Source organism: Dipodomys ordii, unplaced genomic scaffold, assembly GCF_000151885.1.
Source record: "Dipodomys ordii isolate 6190 unplaced genomic scaffold, Dord_2.0 Scaffold2, whole genome shotgun sequence".
NCBI classification, from domain to species: Eukaryota; Metazoa; Chordata; class Mammalia; order Rodentia; family Heteromyidae; genus Dipodomys; species Dipodomys ordii.
The window spans coordinates 23,548,017-23,570,868 of record NW_012267218.1 but is presented as its reverse complement, the minus strand read 5'-3'; the positions used below and the strand labels follow the sequence as shown (position 1 = coordinate 23,570,868).

The 22,852-nt window shown below is 38.8% G+C and overlaps 1 protein-coding gene across 1 annotated transcript in view; it reads left to right on the top strand.

The window, feature by feature from the left end:
• The window catches only part of Lin52 (lin-52 DREAM MuvB core complex component), a 98,575-nt gene that overhangs the window by 10,788 nt on the left and 64,935 nt on the right, over window positions 1-22,852 (top strand). Inside the window, exons 4-5 of the mRNA XM_013015144.1 lie at window positions 2,016-2,082; window positions 4,767-4,850. Coding sequence (XP_012870598.1) covers window positions 2,016-2,082; window positions 4,767-4,850 — 151 coding nt within the window. The remainder of the gene's footprint in view (window positions 1-2,015; window positions 2,083-4,766; window positions 4,851-22,852) is intronic.

Genomic DNA, 22,852 nt, shown 5'->3' with positions numbered 1-22,852 from the left:
CTCAAGGCTAGCGCTCTACCACTTGAGCCACAGCGCCACTTCCGGCTTTTTTCTTTTTGCTTATGTGGTGCTGAGGAATTGAACCCAGGGCCTTAGGCATGCAAGGGAAGCGCTCTACCACTGAGCCACCTTCCCAGCCCTGGTTTCTTAATTTATTAAAATGAGGATTAGGGTTGTTTCAAAATAAATGACATGTTGTAAAGTACTTTCTTTGTTGTATAGTACTGAGTAAAAGTTATTATTATTATTTTTTTTGGTTGGTCATGGGACTTGAACTCTGGGCTTGGGTGCTTTCCCTGCGCTCTTCAGCTCAAGGCAAGCGCTCTACCCCTTGAGCCACAGTGCCACTTCCTGTTTTCTAGTGGTTTATTGGAGATAAGAGTCTCACGGACTTTCCTGCCTGGGCTGGCTTTGAACTGTGATCCTCAGATCTCAGCCTCCTGAGTAGCTAGTATTATAGGCGTGAGCCACCGGCGCCCAGCTAAAATTTAAATTTTTGCAAAGAAGTATTCAAGGCTGAAATAATGTTTCATAATCTCTGTGCCTTGTCTGCATGACAGAACAACTAGAGTACAGCTGTGGAGTTATTGAAGAATATATTTGTCAGTACCCTTGCTCTACTTTTTCCACTGGACACTCCCTTTGGCCCCCTAAATCAGTACATGTGGGGTGTGGTCAAGGCTTAATTGCTTATATATTTGCTGGCATCAACTTGAACTTGCTACATACATAACTGAAGCTGGCCTTGAATTTACAGTCCTCCTACTTGTGACTCTCCATTGCTGAGACCACAGGTCTGAACAACCATACACATTTATATATATATTTTAAGGTTACTTACATGATTCTCATAAGCAATTAGGGAAGAACACTGCTAACTCAATGCTATTCTAAGAGAGCTTTCTTTCATAGTTTTAAGTATATTTGCAGAAATGAGAAGATAAAATTCTACTTTTACTAGTATGATTTTTTTTTTTTTTTGCCAGTTCTGGGGCTTGAACTCAAGGCTTGGGCACTGTCCCTGAACTTCTTTGGCTCAAGGCTAGCACTCTACCTCTTGAGCCACAGCACCACTTCTAGCTTTTTCTGTTTATGTGGTACTGAGGAATGGAACCCAGGGCTTCAAGCACTGTACCACTAAGCCACATTCCCAGCACCAAGTATGAAGTTTCGAGTAATGACCATTTCATTCTTTTCTTACTTAAGTCTTTTTTATTCTTTCTGCCAGAGAACGTTTATGATTATTGTTTCAAGCAATTTAGTTGGAGTTTTGTGTTGTGTTTTTTTTACCTGAATGGAATTTCATATAGTTTAATTGCTATACACACTTTTCGTATGTTAAGTACTGATAGTAGTGTTACCAAGTTCTTCTAAGATCTCTTTGAGATGACTTTTTTTTTCTTTGTGCCAGTCTTGGGTGTGAACTTAGGCCCTGGGCACTGTCCTTAAGCTTTTGTGCCCAAGCCAGTGGTCTATTTTGAGCTATAGCACCATTTCTGACTTTTTGGTAATTAATGTGTCACAGACTTTGCTGCCAGGCTGCCTTTGAACCATGATCCTCAGATATCAGCCTTCTGAGTAGCTAGGGTTACAGGCATGAGCCAATGCCCAGCTTCTGGACTTTTAATGATGAGCAGGATTATCTTATAAGGTGACTGACTATAGCTCATATTTGAACCTGGAAAAAAATTGTGTTTTTGTTTTGTTTTTAATTGTGAAAATACTGTACAAAGGGGTTACAATTACATGGGCAAGACAATGAGTACATTTCTTATCAAGCATTGTAGCCTCCTTTTGTTTCCCCTTCCCATCCCTTCCCATCCTCCCCCCCCATCCTCTCCACTCCCCCCCTTCCCCCTGCGTTTTTGTTTTTGTTTTTTTTTTAATAGTAATTTGCCCATTGTCTTCAAACAATCTGAATGCTGTGTGACAGGCTATATTCCTTTTAAGAAGAAAGGGTTGAATCTCTTTACTCTTTATGTTTTAGAATGTATATATTCTTATTTTTTTGACAGCCTATTACTAACTCTCCACCCAAATGGATGGCCGAAATAGAACGTGATGACATTGACATGTTGAAAGGTAAGTGATGCTAGCTACTGCCCTCTTTGGTAGAGAACTCACTGTGATGCTTGGGCTGCTCTGAAACTAATGAGATCAGTGTTCTCCTGGTTTAGCCTCTCCAATGGAGCTCTAGGCGACCACTATCCCTAGCTTGCCTTCTTTTACTATACTGTCTTCCACAAAGTATCTTTCTAGCTTTTTAAGTTTTTTTTTTTTCTCTCAGTGCTTCTTTACAATATTTATGCCTTCATATTGCCTTCTTCATGTCTGGAGCTCCTTTGTGCATGTACTTTTTCCTTGGGTAGAAATCTTGCCAATTCAGGACCAAATTGCAATAAATTCTTTTGCTAATTCATTTAGTATTTAGTTTTGTATAAAGCCACAGTTAACAACAACAATAACAAAAAATTCACATAAATTTTCTTAATTCTTTCAAAGGTCCTGTTGGTTATATATGCTAACATGCAAAGTTCGGAGGCTAACTGGCCAATTTATTAGCAAGAGTTAAAATTTAAACTCTTGATGCTGTCTCTGAGCCTCTTTGTACTCAAGGCTAGGGCTCTACCACTTGAGCCACAGCAGCACTTGCAGTTTTTGAGTAGTTAATTGCAGATAAGAGTCTCACGGGGAGTTTTCTGCCTCAGTTGGCTTCAACCGTGATCTTCAGATCTCAGCCTTCTGAATAACTAGGATTACAGGTATGAGCCACCCACATCTGGCTTTAACTTCTAATCTTTTTTTGGGGGGGGGTCCAGTAGTGGGGCCTGAACGCTGTCCCTCAGATCTTCAGCTCAAGGCTAGCTCTCTACCACTTGAGCCACAGAGCCACTTCTGGCTTTTTTCTTTTTGCTTATGTGGAGCTGAGGAATCGAACCCAGGACCTCGAGCATGCAAGGCAAGCGCTCTACCACTGAGCCACCTTCCCAGCCCCTTTAACTTCTAATCTTTTAAGTATAGTCTCATTTCACTATTATCAGTATTATTAAATAATAATTTCTTAGTGGGCTAAGACCTTTTATTTCAGTCATATTGATTTCTTCCACAAAGAATTTATAGTTTTTTTTTTTTTTTTGGTTGGTCATGGGGTTTTAACTCGGAGCTTGGGCACTGTCTCTGAGTTCTTCTGCTCAGAGCTACTGTTCTACTACTTTGCGCCATACTGCCAGTTCTGGTTTTCTGACTTTGAACTGTGATCCTCAAATCTCAGCCTCCTGAATAGCTAGGATTACAGGCATGAGCCACCAGTGCTTGGCTGATATGATATTGCTTGATAAATGACTTAGAACTTAATATGAATTTAATATTTGAGTTTTAAACTCAAAATTTAAAATTTATGCTTTTATTCTATTTTAAAATTATCCTTCTGTAGTAAAATTTATGATGGTTGTGAAGTAATAGCTGGAAATTCAAGTAAATTGGAATTCTTTAATTTTTTTTTTTTTTGCCAATTCTGGGTCTTGAACCAAGGGCCTGAGTGAGCACTGTCCCTGAAGTTCTTTTGCTCAAGGCTAGCACTCTATTACTTGAGCCAACATGCCACATCCAGCTTTTTCTGTTTATGTTGTACTGAGGACTGGAACCCCAGGCTTCTTGCATGCTAGTCAAGCACTCTACCACTAAGCCATGTTCCCAGCCCCAAATTTGAAATTCTTGAGCTGAACAGATCAAGAAAGTCTCTACCATTTACAGATAATGAATTCAAAATGATAAATGGAAGAAAGTCATATTTATTTGATTCAGAAGTATTTAATTGCTTTGCATGTTTCAATACAGATTTTCTTCTCCAGCTATGAACAAATAAAGTTTTAAGAGAATTCTGGGTTTGATGTTGTAATATTTGAAACTCATTAATATATTGTGGCCTGTATTTCCTAAGGAAACTTTACATTTTTACTGAGAAGGAGCTGGAGGTGTGGCTCAAATGGGAGAACATGCATGAGGCCCTGAGTTTAATCCCTAGCACCACCATTGTCATTACAAATTAACCTGTGTTTTAAACTTAAAAGGAATTGAGTAAACCAGGCACTGGTGGCTCACACCTATAATCATAGCTACTCAAGAGACCTGTCCAAAATGCTTAATCAATGCTATATCACATCATAAAGCTTCATATTTTAATGGTATATGATAGACAAAATGATAAATGATAGGCAATTTTGTATGATAGACAAAATAATTCCTTAGGATAGATTACTTAATTTGTTGTTTATGCTAACTCCTCTCATTAAGTGGCATTTTGCAGTAGTGAAAAGTTTCACTAGTGTGTGTCTCTATGTGTGTGTGTACAAGAGTGAAGGAGAATAAATATGGGTATTTACTCCTACTTACTCAATAGGAGTTAAACTCAACTTTTTTTTTTTTTTTTGGGTCCAGTCCTGGGGCCTGAACTCTGGGCCTGGGCGCTGTCCCTCAGCTCAAGGCTAGCTCTCTACCACTTGAGCCACAGCGCCACTTCCGGCTTTTTTCTTTTTGCTTATGTGGTGCTGAGGAATCGAACCCAGGGCCTCAGGCATTCAAGGCAAGCGCTCTACCACTGAGCCAACTTCCCAGCCCCTAAACTCAACTTTTTTTCTCTTGTGGTGCTGGAGATCAAATCCAGGACCTTGTGCATGCTACTATACCCCAGACCTGGTTGAAAACTTTTTATTTCCAAGATTCCTAGTGTGAAGAAATGATATTGAAATAAATTATTTCTATTTCAGAACTGGGGAGCCTAACAACAGCTAATTTGATGGAGAAAGTACGCGGCTTACAGAACCTGGCCTATCAGTTGGGGCTGGATGAGTGTGAGTACCCACTACACATTTGTTCATCCCATTAGGAGTTCTAGTTATGTTTAGAAAAATGTATTTTTCCCTTTAATAGAGAAAAAAATGATGTTCTGTCTAAAGTGTGTGTTTATGATAAGTTGTACTAATTACTGGATTTACTAGGTAACATAATTTTTCTCTGTGCATTAAAAGTGTATTGGAACCTCTTCAGTTTTTTAGTGGTAGAACATCAAAACTGCCTTAAGCCAAAGAGACACTGGTAAGTTTGCATTAGTTTACTGAAATTCCAAGGGTAGAAATAGCTTTGAGGATATGTCTAGATCCATGACCCTTGACGTCATTGGGATATACTCTTAATTTTTGCATTAGTCTTTCTTTGCTGCTACAATAGGTTTATCTCAGCATTGGGAAAGTTAGCCAAAAGGAGATTCAGTTTATATAGTTTCTTTGGATTATATAGTGTTCATTGGATTTTCCAAAAGAAAGATGCTGGGGAAGGATTTGACCGCTCTGTGTTGGTTCACATAGTCATCTGTAAGCTAGTCCTTTGTCCACATAGCATGAAGCACTGTGATGGACCCAGGCCTACCTAGATCCTGGCTACAGATACAAAATAGAGAAGTTGGAGTTGGTCTGACCCAAATCATGGAGAATGTGAGAAAAGGATTGATTCCCAAAGGAAGGAATATATGACAAACCAAGAATCTCCTACCAGGAGTAATGCTTTAACATTTTTCACTTATGCCTTTATGCTCTCTAATTTTTTTTTTTTAAATCAGTTCTGGGGCCTGTACTCAACCTGGGTGCTGTCCCTCAGCTAGCGCTCTACCACTTGAGCCACAGCGCCCACTTCTGGCTTTTTCTGCTTATGTGGTGCTGAGGAATCGAACCCAGGGCCTCACGCATGCAAGGCAAGCACTCTACCACTGAGCCACCTTCCCAGCTCTTCTATTATTTTTATTTTATTTTATTTTATTTTTTGTCAGTTGTGGGGCTTGAACTTTGGGCCTAGATGCTGACCCTCACCTCTTCAGTTCAAGGCTAGTGTTCTTCCACTTGAGCTACAGCATCACTTCCAGTTTTCTGGAGTTAATTGGAGATAAGAGTCTCATGGACTTTTCTGCCCAGTCTGGCTTTGAATCGTAATCCTCAGATCTCAGTCTCCTGAGTAGCTAGTATTGTAGGCATGAGCCACAGGCACCCAGATTAAAATTATTTTTATATTTTGTATTTCATACTATATTCACTATAAAACTGGCAAAGAAATGATACAAATTTCTCATTTTGTAATTGAAAGAAAAGATACTCAACATAAATACAGTGGTTAAAACTTTGTTCTCAAGGAGTATACCTGGGACCTTCCTTAAATACATAATCTTGAAAGTTGTGTCCTGATGTTTGGACTCAAGTGGTAGATCACCTGCTCAGCAAGCCCAAGGCCATGAGTTTAACCCCTGAGTAACCCTCAACAATGCAAGTTTTATACTATTTTGGGGCAGTTAAAAAATCATCTTTAGATGTGTTTTTCTCGTTTCTTACAGGGGTAGAAAATCTTACTTTCTGCCAAGGGTCATTTGGATATTTATAACATCATTCAGGATGAGAAGCATATGTATTTGTCCTATCATGTACCAAAGATTTCTTGGTCTTTATTTACCCAACATTCCCTACCCTTGCTAGCGTGTAGAACATAGAGTAGCTTTGTTGACATCATTGATTTAAGTTACTGCTACATTCTTCATTTCACTTTCAAATTTAAATGTATCATTTTGGCCTTTATTTCGTTTCATCAGCATCAGTTAGGTTTTTTGTTTGTTTTGTTGTTGGAGTTTTGTTGTTGTTGTTAGTTTTGTTTTGTTTCATGATGCTTTAGATTGAATCTGGGGCTTGCATATGCTAGACCAGTGCTCTAACATGAAGGTATACACCCAGCCTACAGTTGGATTTGTTTTTCCAATATAATATTCTTTTTTTGTTGTTGTTGGTCATGGGGCTTGAACTCAGTCTGGGCAGTGCCCCTCAGCTCTTCAGCTCAAGGCTAGTGCTCTACCACTTGAGCCACAGTGCCACTTCTGGTTTTCTGAGTGGTTTATTGGAGATAAGAGTTTCACAAGACTTTCCTGCCTAGGCTGGCTTTGAACAGTGATCCTTAGATCTCAGCCTCCTGAGTAGCTAGGATTACAGGCGTGAGCCACCGGTGTCCAGCTAATATAATATTCTTTAATCACCTCATGAATCAAACAGTAGAGGGCAATAAATTACTTGTGGTTTTTGGGTGGTCTGTTAAGTTCATTTGTTGATACCTTGCTTTTCTCTATATCCGGGTAATATATTTCTTCTGACTAGAGTTTATCCTTGGCAAAACTAATAACCAAGTGTGTCATGGGAAACCAAGGTTTAACATGAAAAAGCCGGTTTTAAATTCATGACTGTCAGGCTTGGATAGAATTGCTGGTGGTTAACTGGAGATAAGAATCCTGTGGAGTTTACTGCCTGGGCTGAACCCTGGTCCTCAAATTTGAGCCTCCTTGAGTAGCAATGATTACAGGTGTGACCCTTCAGCACCCAGCTATGCTTGACCAATTTTGATAAGCTTGTTTAATACCGTGAACTAGCCATGTTTCCCTAGTTGAATCATAGAGGACTTTCTACCATTGGTTTGTTTGAACTAGGATCTAAATTAGGGTATTTGATACATGCTGTATTTAATTGATCTCTTAGATCCATTTTAGTCTATTGTCTACTTCCCTTTTAATTTCTCTTATCATTTATTAAACCTCCTCATTTATTTGGTTTCTCAGATTCTAGATTTTTTTTTTTTTTGCCAGTCCTGGGGCTTGACTCAGGGCCTGGGCACTGTCCCTGAGCTTCTTTGCTCAAGGCTAGCACTCTACCACTTGAGCTACAGCAGTGCCACTTCCAGTTTTTCTGTGTATGTGGTACTGAGGAATTGAACCGAGGGCTTCATGCATGCTAGGCAAGCACTCTACCACTAAGCTACATTCTCAGCCCAGATTCTAGATTTTGTTCATTATTTATGTCCATGAGGTTGTGCTTACCATGTTAATCACTTTTTTATTTTCTGATAGATTGAGGAATTTGTATGGATATTGAAAGAAAATCAAATAAAAAAGCATGATTTAAAAAAAATTGTTTTTGGCCAGTCCTCTACCACTTGAGCCACAGCACCACTTCAGGCTTTTTCTGTTTATGTGGTACTGAGGAATCAAACCCAGCGCTTCATGTAAGCACTCTACCTAGACTAAGCCACATTCCCAGCCCCAAAGCATGATTTTTTTTTCGGGGGGTGGCGGGAGGGCAAGAATATTGTACAGGTAGTGTTGTGTATATCACCAGAGGTTATATTAAGTCTTCCTAGCTTCTTTTTGTGTGATATTCAGATTAATAATTGACAAAAATATTGTTAGCCTGTCTATTCATTGTAAAATTCTGCATTAACCTTTAACTCACAATAGCTTTTTTTTTTTTGGTTGGTCATGGGGCTTGAGCGCTGGGCTTGGGAGCTATCCCTCAGCTCTTTAGCTCAAGGCAAGCCCTCTACCGCTTGAGCCACAGCGCCACTTCCCGTTTTCTAGTGGTTTATTGGAGATAAGAGTATCAAGGACTTTTCTTGCTTGGGCAGGCTTTGAACGGTGATCCTCAGATTTCAGCCTCCTGAGCAGCTAGGATTATAGGAGGGAGCCACTGGTGCCCGGCTTCACAGTAGCCTTTGATTACAGTCTAGGCCACTATTTTATTAAAGATTCCTAGGTACTGATATTCTGTCATTCCTTCTTATTGTTTAGAATTTTCTTACTAAGGGCTGTATCTTATCAGCTTTTTGATTTATTTGTAGCTGTTCCTATTGGAATAACAAAACAATTCTTTTTTGTTTTGTTTTCAGAATGAGTCAATTCTGTAACCATCAATAAGTCTGTTTTAAAAACTGCCCACATATTAAGAACATTCTTGTATTTTCTAATGTGTTTTTACTTTGCATTGCTTATAATCTGTAGATTAAAAGCCACTGTTGAGTATTAAATGTTTATATTTCTAGGAATTTAATACATTGGGTGAGGAAGTTTGAAATAACTAAGCTTCCTTAAAGCACTGAACCCAAATTGTACAATAAATGCTTGTTTCTACCATATAGTGCTGAAATGCTTTTAAATTATCTTTGAATGCAGAATTTGGCCTTTTTTCACCTTCTGTAGCTGTACTTTGCAACTGATTGCCATTTTCCTTGACCCATAGTGAATTTAGCTGACATAAGAACATACTTTGAAGAGTTACAATTAGAAATAATTTCATGGATATGTATTGGACTTCTTGGATGCAGCCTCTTTGTTTTATTGTGTTTAGTATATTTGCATAAAAACAAGATCTTTTTTTATCCTTACAGATGATTCATCTACTCTGGGGGTTGGCTTTCATTTGACACCCTAATCTGGTAATGTCTCAATCCTCTTTCCTGCATTAATTGAGAGGATGACATGGATGAAAAATAGGCACTAGGAACTGATGAATCCCCAAGGACCAGAGATCTTGTTTTCATGCAAATATCTGTACTGATAAAGACGAAGGAAAGAAAAAAATGCAAAAAATATTTGTTCTCAAAACATGATTGCTTGTCATTTCCCAGGGGCATTGTTAAATGTTAGTGTAGAGATAATGGGGACCTTCTAGGACTGATAGTAAGTAGATTGTGTCATTTAGAAAATGACCCTACCCTTTGATTTGGTATATGATTACACCTCAGATAACTCTTTCTCGGTGTGTAGATTTGGGAATGCAATAACTTTTGTAATAGGCATTTAATGGCATCCCAGATGATTGGGGCCATTGGCTTAATTGGGCATTTAATTTCTATGAAGTTCCTTTGAAATATATGGAAATACAAAAATGGGAAAATTCTGCTTAGCATTGGGTAAAGAATTGTATTTGTTACTTTCTGCTGAACTTAGTGTCCTTTCTTTCTTTCTTTTTTTTTGGGGGGGGGGAGGTTCTGGTCATTGGGCCTGAACTCTGGGCCTGGGCGCTGTCCCTCAGCTCTTCAGCTCAAGACTAGCGCTCTACCACCTGAGCCACAGTGCCACTTCCGGCTTTTTTCTTTTTGTTTATGTGGTGTTGAGGAATCGAACCCAGGGCCTCATGCATGCAAGGCAAGTGCTCTACCACTGAGTCACCTTCCCAGCCTGTGTCCTTTCTTTTTTACTGGGATTATTACCATTACCTAACTTGTGTCCTTACCTTACTCTAGTCAATCTTTTCTTTTTTTTTTTTTTTGCCGGTCATGGGGCCTGAGCTCTGGGCCTGGGCACTGCCCCTCAGCTCTTCAGTTCAAGGTTAGCACTCTACCACTTGAGCCACAATGCCACTTCTGGCTTTTTCTGCTTATGTGGTGCTGAGGAATTGAACCCAGGGCCTCATGCATGCAAGGCAAGCACTCTACCAGTGAGCCACTTTCCCAGCCCACTCTACTACTGATTACTAGTGCCAGATTAATTTTCCAAAGTTCCATTTGGTTCTTTGTCCTTTGCTCATGAGTCACTGGTAGTATATGAGTCATTGGTGGTACGTGGCTCCTTACTTATAAAATTCAGACAGCATCACATGGAATATCCTGGACATTCCTGTCCCAGTTAATCTCTAGCTTTGATACTTACGTTTCCCCTACTAAAATACCATATACTGTACCTACTTGAAATTCTCTTTTTGGAATACTTCCCCGTCTTTTTAGTTTTGGTCATGCTACTTAATTTTTTTCCCCAAAGATCCTTTTCTCTTCCCTGAGCCTTTTCTTTTCATCCTTAATATAGAAAGTGAGCTCTCTCCTGGTTTCCCATTGGCTTTTAGAGTGGTTTATTTGTTTAGTTTATAAGTTACATTCATCATTCTTGGAGACAGTTTTGGTATTTCTCTTATCCTTCGGATTGAGTATAATTTAAGGTAAGAATCATATATTAAGGCTGCCTTAGTAGCCCATAGAGCTGCTGACATAAAACAAGTATATAGTGTGTATTTGCTGATGGAATGAATAGCCCATTGTTGATATCTTTAGATGAAATGAATTTTTCTAATGAAGTCCATTGGCAGAAAACTGAACAGATGAAAGCTTCTGGAAATTGTTCTCTTTTCTCAATAGTTGATGAGTTTCTTTTATGACAGTGGATAATTACACAGATTATCAGTTGTGTTTTTGGTATTTTTGTTTTGTTTTGGTTTGGTTTTGGGTTTTTGTTGTTGTTGGTTGTGGGGCTTGAACCCAGGGCCTGGGCACTGTCCTTGAGCTTTTTAGTTCAAGGCTAGTGCTTTACCACTTTGAGCCACAGCTCTACTTTTGTTGTTTTGAGTGGTCAATTGGAGATAAGAATCTTTTTTCTTTTCTTTTTTTTGGGGGGAGGAGGGGTCTGGTCATGGGGCCTGAACTCTGGGCCTGGGCGCTGTCCCTCAGCTCTTCAGATCAAGGCTAGCTCTCTACCACTTGAGCCACAGCGCTACTTCCAGCTTTTTTCTTTTTGCTTATGTGGTGCTGAGGAATTGAACCCAGGGCCTCATGCATGCAAGGCAAGCACTCTACCACTGAGCCACCTTCCCAGCCCGGAGATAAGAATCTTATGGATGGACTTTCTTGCCTGGGCTGGCTTTGAACTGTAATACTCAGGTTTCAGCCTCCTGAGTAGCTAGGATTACAGGCCTGAGCCACTGGTACCCAGCTCTAGTTTTGTTTTTAAGACCCAGAAAGTAGTTAATTCAGCAAAACCATTACTGTAACTAGCTCTCCCTCATAACGTTTATGAAAAGTCAAATTCCACTGCTGACCAATTGGCAACTGCATACAGGATTGTCAGAGCCATTCTTAACCTACAGTAGGGACTTCATACACATTCAATGGTGAAGGCAATGGTGGTTTCTGCAAATATACAGAATGTTATAGAACATTATAGATTGCCCTTTACATGAACTGATACAGCCTCTGCCAGTGTCAGGAGTAGAATCACTACTGTGTTTGTCCAAAGGTATTTTAAAAGCAACCACAAACAGTAATTACACTAATCATGTACTCTAGCCCAGTTCATAAAGACAAGCAAGCTTCTGTGATCATATTAATCCAGGCCAGTGGCCATCAGCAGGGACCTTGACCAGTGACAATATTATGTGAGGGCTATGTAGCAGTAACTAGAGGCATTTTTGGTTGCCATGACTAGAGAGGGAAGGTGCTATGTGCATCTTGAAGTAGAGGGAAGGGATGCTACAGAATATCCTACAATGGCCAGCACAGACCCTAGAATGAAAAATACCAATGCTGAGGGGGGGAAACTTGGTCTTTGGGATACATCATGCCCCCATCTCTTCACTGTGATTAGAAATGTGTGCCTTGGCCATGCTCTGTACAGTCTGTCACCTCTGCTCTGCTCCTGATCAATCACCAGGCTGTGTCGTTCACAACCAAGTGCAGTCCTCATCACCTTGCTGACATTGGTAACAAGTAAACCTAATGATTAATACTGGAGAGTCAGTCCCCTGGCATAAAGTACCAAGCCCACCAAGATTTAATTCAAAATTGGAAATTGGATGGTAATAATTCAAAATTACATATCCTAATATTGAAACATGTTGCAAAGTTAGACTTACTCTCCTGTAGGCTCCAGTTCACTGATCTCAAACCAAACCAGAAGATCATACTTGCTCATGCTCTGGCCAAGGCTGGTTTTGCTCAGGGTATTCAACTTGGTAGCTGGAACTTAAAAAAAAATTCTTTTTTTACAAGATGCAATGATCTGACCCAAGTTTACTCAGCAAAAAGCATAAGCTTCTCTAATAGCAGTTTTTAAATCACATTTGAGGAGGGCAGAGAGTCAGAGGATATAGATTTCACTGCAGAAGACCCAGAAAAATGTTATTAACTATGCTAGCACCTTTCACTAAGAGAACAATATGGAGATTTAATATTTTTCCTTCTCAGACCAAAGTTTCCAAAAGTGAGAAAATAGTTTTTTGGTTTTTTTTTTTGGGTCCGGTCATGGGGCCTGAACTCTGGACCTGGGCACTGTTCCTCAGCTCTTTAGCTCAAGGCTAGCGTTCTACCATTTGAGCCATAGCGCCACTTCCGGCTTTTTTCTTTTTGCTTATGTGGTACTGAGGAATCAAACCCAGGGCCTCAGGCGTGCAAGGCAAGCGCTCTACCACTGAGCCACCTTCCCAGCCCCATGACTGGATTTTTTTCTATTCTTTTTTTTTTTTTTGGGTCAGTCATGGGGCTTGAACTCTGGGCCTGGGCACTGTCCCTCAGCTCTTCAGCTTAAGGCAAGTGCTCTACCACTTGAGCCACAGCGCCACTTCTGGTTTTCTGGTGGTTTATGAGAGATAAGTCTCATAGAGTTTCCTGCCCTGGCTGGAGATCTGATCCTCAGATCTCAGCTTCCTGAGTAGCTAGGATTATAGGTGTGAGCCACAGTGCTGGCCTATTCTTTCTTTTGTGATGCTGGGATCAAACCCAGGACCTTGAGCATGTTAGGTAGTGTTCTACTGCTGAACTACATCCCTAGCCCTGGATTCTTTTTTTTGCTATATTTAACCTTGTTGTAACATATTTCAGTGTTTCATACTTTTTATGATTGAATAATATTCAATTGTGTTGCTATATCAAATTATGTTTATCAGTTTTTTTGCAATATTTAACCTTGTTGTAACATATTTCAGTGTTTCATACTTTTTATGATTGAATAATATTCGATTGTGTTGCTATGCCAAATTATGTTTGTCAGTTAAGAGGCATTTGGGTAGTTTGAACTATTTGACTAGTATGAATAAGTGAACAATTATGTATAAGATTTTGTGTGGGTTCATTTTCATTTTCTTGGCTTCATAACTAGGAAGGGAATTTCTGAGTCATTTGCTCACTCTTATTGAACTTTGCTCACTCATATTGAACTTTGAGAAACTATTCAACTGTGTTCTAAAATGGCTGAAGTGTGCCATTCTGACCAGCAGTGTGCTTGATAGTTCCAGTTTTGTCACATCCTTGCTAGTGCTTGTTATTGATTATTGGCCTTTTTAAATGTAATATTTATCTTTAGATACCTTAAATTTTATGTCCACAATTTACAAATTATCCCCTCTACAAATTGTCTCCTTTCCTTTAAGAAGTTGGCAAAAAGCACCACTATCAATCTCACATTACTTCCATAGTTTTGTATTTCTGAATAGCTGCTTAAAGACAATCCTGAATTATAACTTAGTCTGTGTTAGTAAAGAATTAAAAACTATAGTCACTAGTGTATCTGTCATGGTCACTTTAAAAAAAGCATCTGAACTTATATAGATCAACTGTAAAATGTGAGAAGTGTTAAATATTCTTTATTTGACATTTATACATAAGCCACACTAAAATGCCATTCAATAAGTAAAAAGCAGATTTCAGAAACAGGGAATTTTAATTAAATTGGCATAGTCAGGAACAAAATTATAGACATTGCTTCCTCATCTTCAACTATTGTCTTTACCAGGTTAATGATCATAAATTGAAACTAGTTAATTGATACTGAGACAGTGAAGGTATTTCCCCAGTATTTAAAGATGTTCTCAGCTGGGTGCCAGTGGCTCATGCCTGTAATCCTAGCTACTCTGAAGGCTGAGATCTGAGGATTTCGATTCAAAGCCAGCCAGGGCAGGAAAGTCCAAGAAAGACTCTCATCTTGAATTAACCACCAGAAAACCGGAAGTAGGGCTATGGCTCAAAGTGGTAGAGCACTAGCCTTCAGCAAAAGAGCTCTGGGACAGCACCCAGACCCTGAGTCCAAGCCCCATGACCAAAAAAAAATTTTTAAAAAGCTATTTGAGTGGTTATCATTCCATAATTTTCTATAGCTCTTTAAAAACAACATTTTGGTGTAAAAAAGATTAAGATTTTCCCCATTTAAACTTAGTCCTTTATCCCATATCTACATTAATGAAGTTGTCTGTACCTGAAACAATTTAGTGCAACTTATTTGGCGATTCCAAAGAGAAACTTTTCAAGCTTACCTGTTAGTACTCTTCTCTGCCTTTTCTTTAGTCATGCAGATTTGATAAAATGGCTGATTATATTTAGAAAATTACCAATCTAAATAAAATTCTACAGGACAGTTCTATTGCATTCAATTTTAATCTCTAAAGGACAGAGGTGGAGAATAACTGTGATTTTTTGTATTTTTTTATTGTAAAAATACTGTACAGAGGGGTTATAGTTACATGAGGAAGGTAATGAATACATTTCCTATGGACATTGTTGCCTCCTCCTTTGTTTTCCCCCTACCATCCCTTGCCTCCCACCTCCACAACTACCCCCCTCCAATAACTATGACTTGTATTCCCTGGATATTAATTTTTGTGACCTAACTAAAGCTTATTTGTCTGGCTTCCATTATAAGGCCCTTTGGTCTTACCTCCTATAATAAATAGTTAAAGTTTAATTAGCATTCCTTGATTTACAGAGAAAAATTATGTACTCTTTAACCTCTAGATGGCAGCACGAGACCTACTGTGCTTCTAGCTTTTCTTCTGTCCTTATCTTTGGAACTCAATTTTTTATTTGGGTAAAAAACAAAAATCTTGTCTCTCTCTCGCTGCTCTTTTCTAGCTCTCCCTACTCTCTCTGCTTTCTCTCTTCTCTCTCTGCTCTCTCACTGCTCTTTTCTAGCTCTCTCTGTTCTCTCTCTGCTCTTTTCTAGCTCTTTCCTCTCTTTCCCAGCTCTCTCTCATTCCCAGGCCTTTCCCAGCCACGTGGAGTGCAAACCTTGCCTGGTCCCAGCAGGTCTACTGAATAAACCTACCCCTTACCTGAATACCACGTGAGTGCTGCTGTTCTTACTCGGCTACCTCTCTCTCTGCTCTTGTCTAGCTCTTCTCAAGCTCTTTTCTCTCTCTTTCCTCTCTCTCTTTCCCAGTTCTCTCTCTCCTCTCTCTCTTTCCCAGCTCTCTCTTTTTCCTAGGCCTTTCCCAGACGCGTGGAGTGCCAGCCTTGCCTGGGCCCAGCAGGTCTACTGAATAAACCTACCCCTTACCTGAAAAAAAAAAAAAAAATCTTGTGATGCCTTCTTTGACTTTTAGCCTTTTGTTTTCCATTTCATTAGTCCATACTACTTTTTAGCCCATCTCTGAAGCAGTATATTATTTTAAATAAAATAAAATTTTAAAGCTTTTATGATTCAAATCCTTTATTTCTGAAATATCATTTATATGAGATTAAAGAAATTGGTTAAAGTGTTTTTAATGTGGTTTATTTTAGTAGCTTCTATACTTGGATATATAACCTTCAAAATGAGTTCAATTCTCATATCTCAGTCATCTCCCTTGCCAGTGGTTTTTTTTTTTTTTACATCCCTGGACTCTGTTATCATGACATGTCAGAAAGTACCATATTTAATTAAAACAAGAATATTAGCTAATATTGTAATAAACTTGGACTAAATAGTCCTTTACTTTTTTTTTTTTTTCTTTTGGTCGGTCAACTCTGGGCTTGGGCTTTGTCCCTATGCTCTTCAGCTTGAGCCACAGTGTCACTTCTGGTTTTTCTGGAGGTAAGAGTCTCTCAGACTTTCCTGATTGGCTTTGAATCACGATCCTCAGATCTCAGCCTCCTGAGTAGCTAGGATTACAAGCATGAGCCATAGTACCCAGCTTCCTTTACATTTTAAAACATTACTTTAAAGCTTTTAAATATTTACTTATTATGAATGATGAGGTAATAGCAAAAGAATGAAATGCCCTGTTCCTCAGCTATTTGAATGACTACTTCAGAAATACTTGTAAGGAACATGAAATTGAATAAGGCATTATCTTTGCAGACTAAATCTAATAGGGAAGAGAACTAAAACTATTAACCTTCATAGAAAGTTGAAGAGGTAAGCTCTATGAGAGTACAAAGAATTGTACAGGGAGGAGAGGAAAGATAGATTGTGTTAAATTGGTCAGTGAGGATTACATAGGACCATGGACCTGAGGATTTTGAGGAGTCTGGACATAAGGGGAGAAGTGATTTAGTGATATCTGCATGGAAAAGAGAAAATGACATAGTATTTGTTGTTTTTGGAATATTGAAAGTAGACCTTAGAGAAAATGTGATCTTGATGGGTAGAAATGGAAAAAAAGGCCTCAATTATGAGAATAGCCAAGTTAGAAAGCAACAGCTTCGCTTAAGGAACAGTGTAAGTGATAGAATGTAGTCTCTAAGGACCCAGTGTTATAATAGGGGACATAAGGATGAAGACTATAAAGAAGTTAGGGGCCAGATTGAGGAGGACTTTGAACTCCATGAGTTGAGTAGTTAAGATTCAATGGTAATGGGGAAGCCGTGACAATTATATGAATGGTGGGGGTTTTTGTTTCTTTGTCAATACTGGGAATTGAACTCAGGACCTTACACTCTGGCTCAGCTTGCTTGATCACAGCTGGTGCTGTACCACTTGAGCCATGACTCCAGTCTGGCTTTTTGCTAGTTAATTGGGAATGAAGTCTAACAGACTTTTCTTTGAACTAAACAGCCACGATTACAAGTATGAGCCCTGGTGCCCAGTATGTGAATGTTTCTTTCCTTTCCTTTTCCTTCTTTCTTTTTTTAAAATCAGTATTGCAGGTTGAACTCAGAGTCTGGGTGCTGTACATAAGCTTTTTGCTTAAGGCTAGCACTCTACTATTTGAGCCATAGCTCCACTTGAACATTTCTCTACAAAGTATTTTAATGAGTATAACATGTATTCATGATGGCTGTGAAGACATGTGACTAAATGAAACTTTCTACAAGTTAGTATGTTGTAAAATTAAGAAAGTTTTTAAAAAAAATCACTATCAAAGTATGGCCAATAGACACATGAAGAAATGTTCAACATCCCTAGCCTAAAAGAAATGCAAATCAAAACAACATTGAGATATCAGCTCACCCCAGTTAGAACGGCAAAAATCAAGAACTCTAACAACAACAGATGCTGGAGGGGATGTGGACAGAAGGGAACCTTACTTCATTGTTGGTGGGAATGTAAGAAAGCAGTATGGAGGTTCCTCAAAAGACTTCACATAGAACTCCCCTATGACCCAGCAATCCCACTTTTGGGCATTTACCCAAATGTTTACAAACAAGACCACACTAAAGCTACCAGCACAACAATGTTTATTGCAGCATTATTTACCATAGCTAAGATATGGAACCAACCCAGATGCCCCTCAGTAGATGAATGGATCAAGAAAGTGTGGTATATATACACAATGGAATTCTATGCCTCCATCAGAAAGAATGACATTGCCCCATTTGTTAGGAAATGGAAAAACTTGGAAAAAATTATATTAAGTGAAGTAAGCCAGGCCCAAAGAAACATAGGTCCCATGGTTTCCCTTATTTGCAATATCTAGTATATGTATGAGTCAAGCGGAAAAGGTCAGATAATGTGATGTCAGGAAAATGAACCCTTAGATATGTATTTTAATGGTTTTTTCTTTCATGCATGTGTTTCTAACGCATTTATAAGATTATCTCTTTGTTGCTTTGTATGTCCCTCCCCCACAGTATAACCCCTGCTTTCACTATATTTGATGTCATTATAACTTGTGGAGGAGATGGGGGAAAACAGTTGTTTAAGGATACAGGTGGACCTGTTGCAACAATGAGAAGTACAAGTTGTCATGTCCAAAACGAGCTTTACAACGTCGGTTGGGGGGGGGGAAGGAGAAGCTTTGGGATTGGGGGGGAAGGGGGAGGCTGGGAAGGGATGGGAAGGGTAAACAAAGGAGGAGGATGCAATGCTTGGTAAGAAATGTATGCATTATCCTGCCCATGCAATTGTAACCCCTCTGTACAGTATGTTCACAAATAAAACAAAATTAAATTAAAAAAATCACTTTATCAATGTTTACAGATAACTAAACATTTTATTTCCTGCTCTTTTTTTCTCCCTTTATGTATGGCTACATGTGTTTATATTTATACTTCTGCTCATACATATGCACAGATATGCTTTTCTAACATAGCTGAAACTAATGTGTGTATTGTTGCTGTATTGATTGATGGTGGTTTGTTTATATATTTCTGGGAATTAAACCTAGGTCCTTGTACATGCTAGCTAAGTGTGTAACTTGTGCCTTTTTGCTTTTTCTTCTTTCTTTTTTGGTTGGTTGGGCTTGAACTCTGGGCCTGAGCACTGTCTCTGAGACCTCTTCAGCTCAAGATGAGCACTCTACCATTGAGCCACACCACCACTTCTAGTTTTCTGGTGGTTAATTGGAGATAAAAGTCTTACAGAGCAAGGTGCTGGTGGCTCATGCCTGTAATCCTCGCTACTCAGGAGCCTGAGATATGAGGATTGCGGTTCAAAGCCTGCCAGGGCAGGAAAGTCTGTGAGACTCTTAATAAACAGGAAACAGGAAATGGGCTGTGACTCAAGTGGTAGAGTGCTCACCTGAGCTGAAGAACTCAGGGACAGTGCCCAGGCCCAGAGTTCAAGCCCCATGACCAACAACAACAACAAAAAGGAGTCTTACTGACTTTCCTGCCTGGGCTGGCTTTGAATCATAATCCTCATATCTCAGCCTCCTGAGTAGCTAGGATTATAGGCATGATGAGCCACCGGTGCCCAGCTTTTTCTTTATTTCTACTTAAACATTTCTCTCTGTTATTAAAAATGTTACCATTGAAGGTTTTTGAATATGGCAGTCACACACCTATAGGAGGTGTCATTGCACAGGTCATCATGGGATGACTAGCGACACTTTGGGAATGCAAGGTGAAGGATTGAATAGATGATAGCAGTGAGACTGCACTGCCTGTGAATTTTTCAGTTTTGTGATTTTTAGGACTGAGTAAATATGTGGATGGATGTTAGGAGATAAGCTGAAATTAGAGTTTACTAGGCCATTTTGAGCCTGGTTGATGACAGGGAAGTCAGAAGGAGGCCAGCTAGTTGGATAACAACAACAAAAATCATATAATCCTTTAACATTTGAATCTCCATAGATTCTTTCTCTTTCTCTCTCTTTGTTCTTTTCTTCCTTCCCTTCTTCCCTCTGGCCCTCTCCCCCTTTTCTCTTTCTTTCTTTGTTTCATGATGGTCTGGGGCTTGAACTCAGGTTCTTGTGCTCTCACTCAGCTTTTTTATTCACAGCTGACACACTACCACACCTCTAGCTTCTTCCTTTCTGAAATACACCATTTATAAAGGTCAGTGTTCCTAACAGGATGGAAGCAATGTTCTTGTCTAGTTGAGTAATATCACTTAGGCAATATGTAATGTTAAATGTGAATAGTAAATTATTTGATCTAAAGGAAATGAACTTGTAAAATAGGACATCTTAAGTAGATTTGTATATCGGTCTTTGGGAGGGCAGGGGGCATGGAAATGGAGGGACAAAGGGTGAATAAATGTAGCAGTGGTATTCACTAGGCAGTATGTTAAAAATGAACTATGCAACTTGTGAATGGGAACAGGAGGGAAAGAGTGGGAGAGAGCAAGGGAAGGGGTCACACTGTCTATAAAGAAATATACTGGGGCTGGGAAGGTGGCTCCGTGGTAGGGCGCTTGCCTTGCATGCATGAGGCCCTGGGTTCAATTCCTTAGCACCACATAAGCAAAAAGAAAAAAGCCTGAAGTGGTGCTGTGGCTCAAGTGATAGAGCGCAAGTCTTGAGCTGAAGAGCTGAGGGACAGCACCCAGGCCCAGAGTTCAGGCCCCACAACCGTCCACCCCCTCAAAAAAAAAAAAAGAAATGTACTTATTACCTGACTTATTAAAATTATTTAAAAATAATTAAACATTTTTTTAAAGAAGTAGATTTGTGAACTCCCTATATGTATATGTCATTAAACCTTTAAGTTGTATAACTTAATTTTAAATAATTTTATTTCATTTTAGTGCTTTTTCATTTGGGTAGCTATGTAAATCTATTCAGGAAACTTTTGGGGTCTTTGTATGTATAACAAATGTTGCTTACTGAAAAAATTTCAGAATTTTAAATATTGAAGTAATAGTAACTAACCCAAACTGTTTGCTACCCTGCATCTTAATAGCTATATTTGGATTATATATAATACATTGATATATATTTCTGTCTGTCTCTCTCTCTCTATATATATATTTATTTTTTGCTTTCTGTTGGTCATGGGGCTTGAACTCTGGACCTGGGCGCTGTCCCTCAGCTCTTCAGCCAAGGCGAGTGCTCTGCCACTTGAGCTACAACATCACTTCTGGTTTTCTGGTGGTTTATTGGAGATAAGAGTCTCATGGACTTTTCCTGCCCTGGCTGGCTTTGAACCACGCTTCTCAGATCTCAGCCTCCTTAGTAGCTAGGATTACGGGCGTGAGCCACTGGCACCTGGCTTACATATATGTTTTATAACTCAACTTCGAAATGAAGCAGTTGGAAGTTCCAAGTAGTTGGAAGTTTGTGGGACTTTGATTGTTGGGGAAGTACGAAAGAAAGATTATTCTTACCATTTTATCACTGCAAATGCCAAGCATTACAATCTTTTTCATTTTTAACTTGATAAGCAGAATACCTTAATGTCCATTTCTTCATTTGTAAAAGTGAACATTTTTTTTGTTTTTCCATCATATCTGTTGGTAATGGCTGGTAACCAAAAAAAGTATAAATTCAAATTATTTTAACCTAAAAAGGCCAAGGGACTATTGAAATCTGCATTTCTCAAATACATTTAAAACTTAATCTTAATTTGTTTTATGCATTACCATCTTGGTCTTTAGTATGACATTCGTGTTTAGGTGTAATACCACTTTGAAAGGATCCACTTTGAAAGGATCAAGGTTATTTCTCATAATTAGAAATTGTCAATTTAGCCTTAAGTATTTTGTTTTATAATGTATTATGAAACTGGGAAATAAAACATGACATCATTTCTCATTTTTCCATTGGTTAGCAAATTAGGATACACAAATGCTCAAATTACCTTTAAGGCTTATAAGCATTTATATCTTTTATCCATTAGTCAGGTTATTTCATAAACCCAACATTGCCTCTGAAATGGTTTTATACACAAAGAGGATTTTGTCATAAAATGCTTGTAGTGTTTATTCTATTCTGATTTGGAAGGAGGGAGAGGATAGAGGAGAGTAGGTACAGTATAAATTAATTTGAATGGGTTAGTTTTAAAGTACTATTCTGTGTAATTATGTAATATGTATGACAGAGCTGGGTGCTGGTGGCTCATGCCTATAATCCTAGCTCCTCAAGAGGATAATATTTGAGGATAGCAGTTCGAAGCCAGCCTGGATAAGAAAGTGTATCAAACTCTTCTCTCCAGTTAACCATCAAAAAACTGGAAATGGAGCTGTGACTAAAGTGTTAGAGCTCCAGCCCTGAGCATAAAAGCACAGGGACAAGGCCCAAACCAAAGACAAGCTTTTTTTTTTTTCTTAGAAAAACATTGGTTAGTTTTGTAAGCTATATGTTTTCAGTCTCCCCTCCTCCCATGCCCCATAGTTGTAGAACTGAATGGTTGGTACTAATTTGAATTAATCTGAATGTGTATTCATCTTAAATGGATCTGTAGCTGTTGGTCTAAAAGGTAAATCAACAAGTGTTTACAGAAATTATAATAGCAGTCATAAAGTTTCATATCCTTAAGATAGAATGAAAAATTTCACATGGGCTAATCTTTGTCTCACCAGCCCTGAGTTCTAGTTATATTAACCTTACATTTCAAAGGCCCTTTTCCAGACTGCTGTCTCCTCTTGAAAACTCTTCATCTACCTAATAAACTCCTATCCATTCTTCATACCTAAATCTCTCTCTTAGGAGACTCACCCTGCCCTTTTTAACCTCTTTCCACCATGTAGTTGACACAATTTATCAGTAAAAGATTATTGTGTGATGCCTCATCTACTGGAATATTGCTTTACAACATCAGTAACAAATCTCTATCTTATTTACTTTTCTAAGTCCTTGCTGCCTAGCATATCCTAGCATATACCCTAGCAGACCCTAAACATACACGATATATAGGATATACCACAATTTCTTTTTTTTTTTTTTTT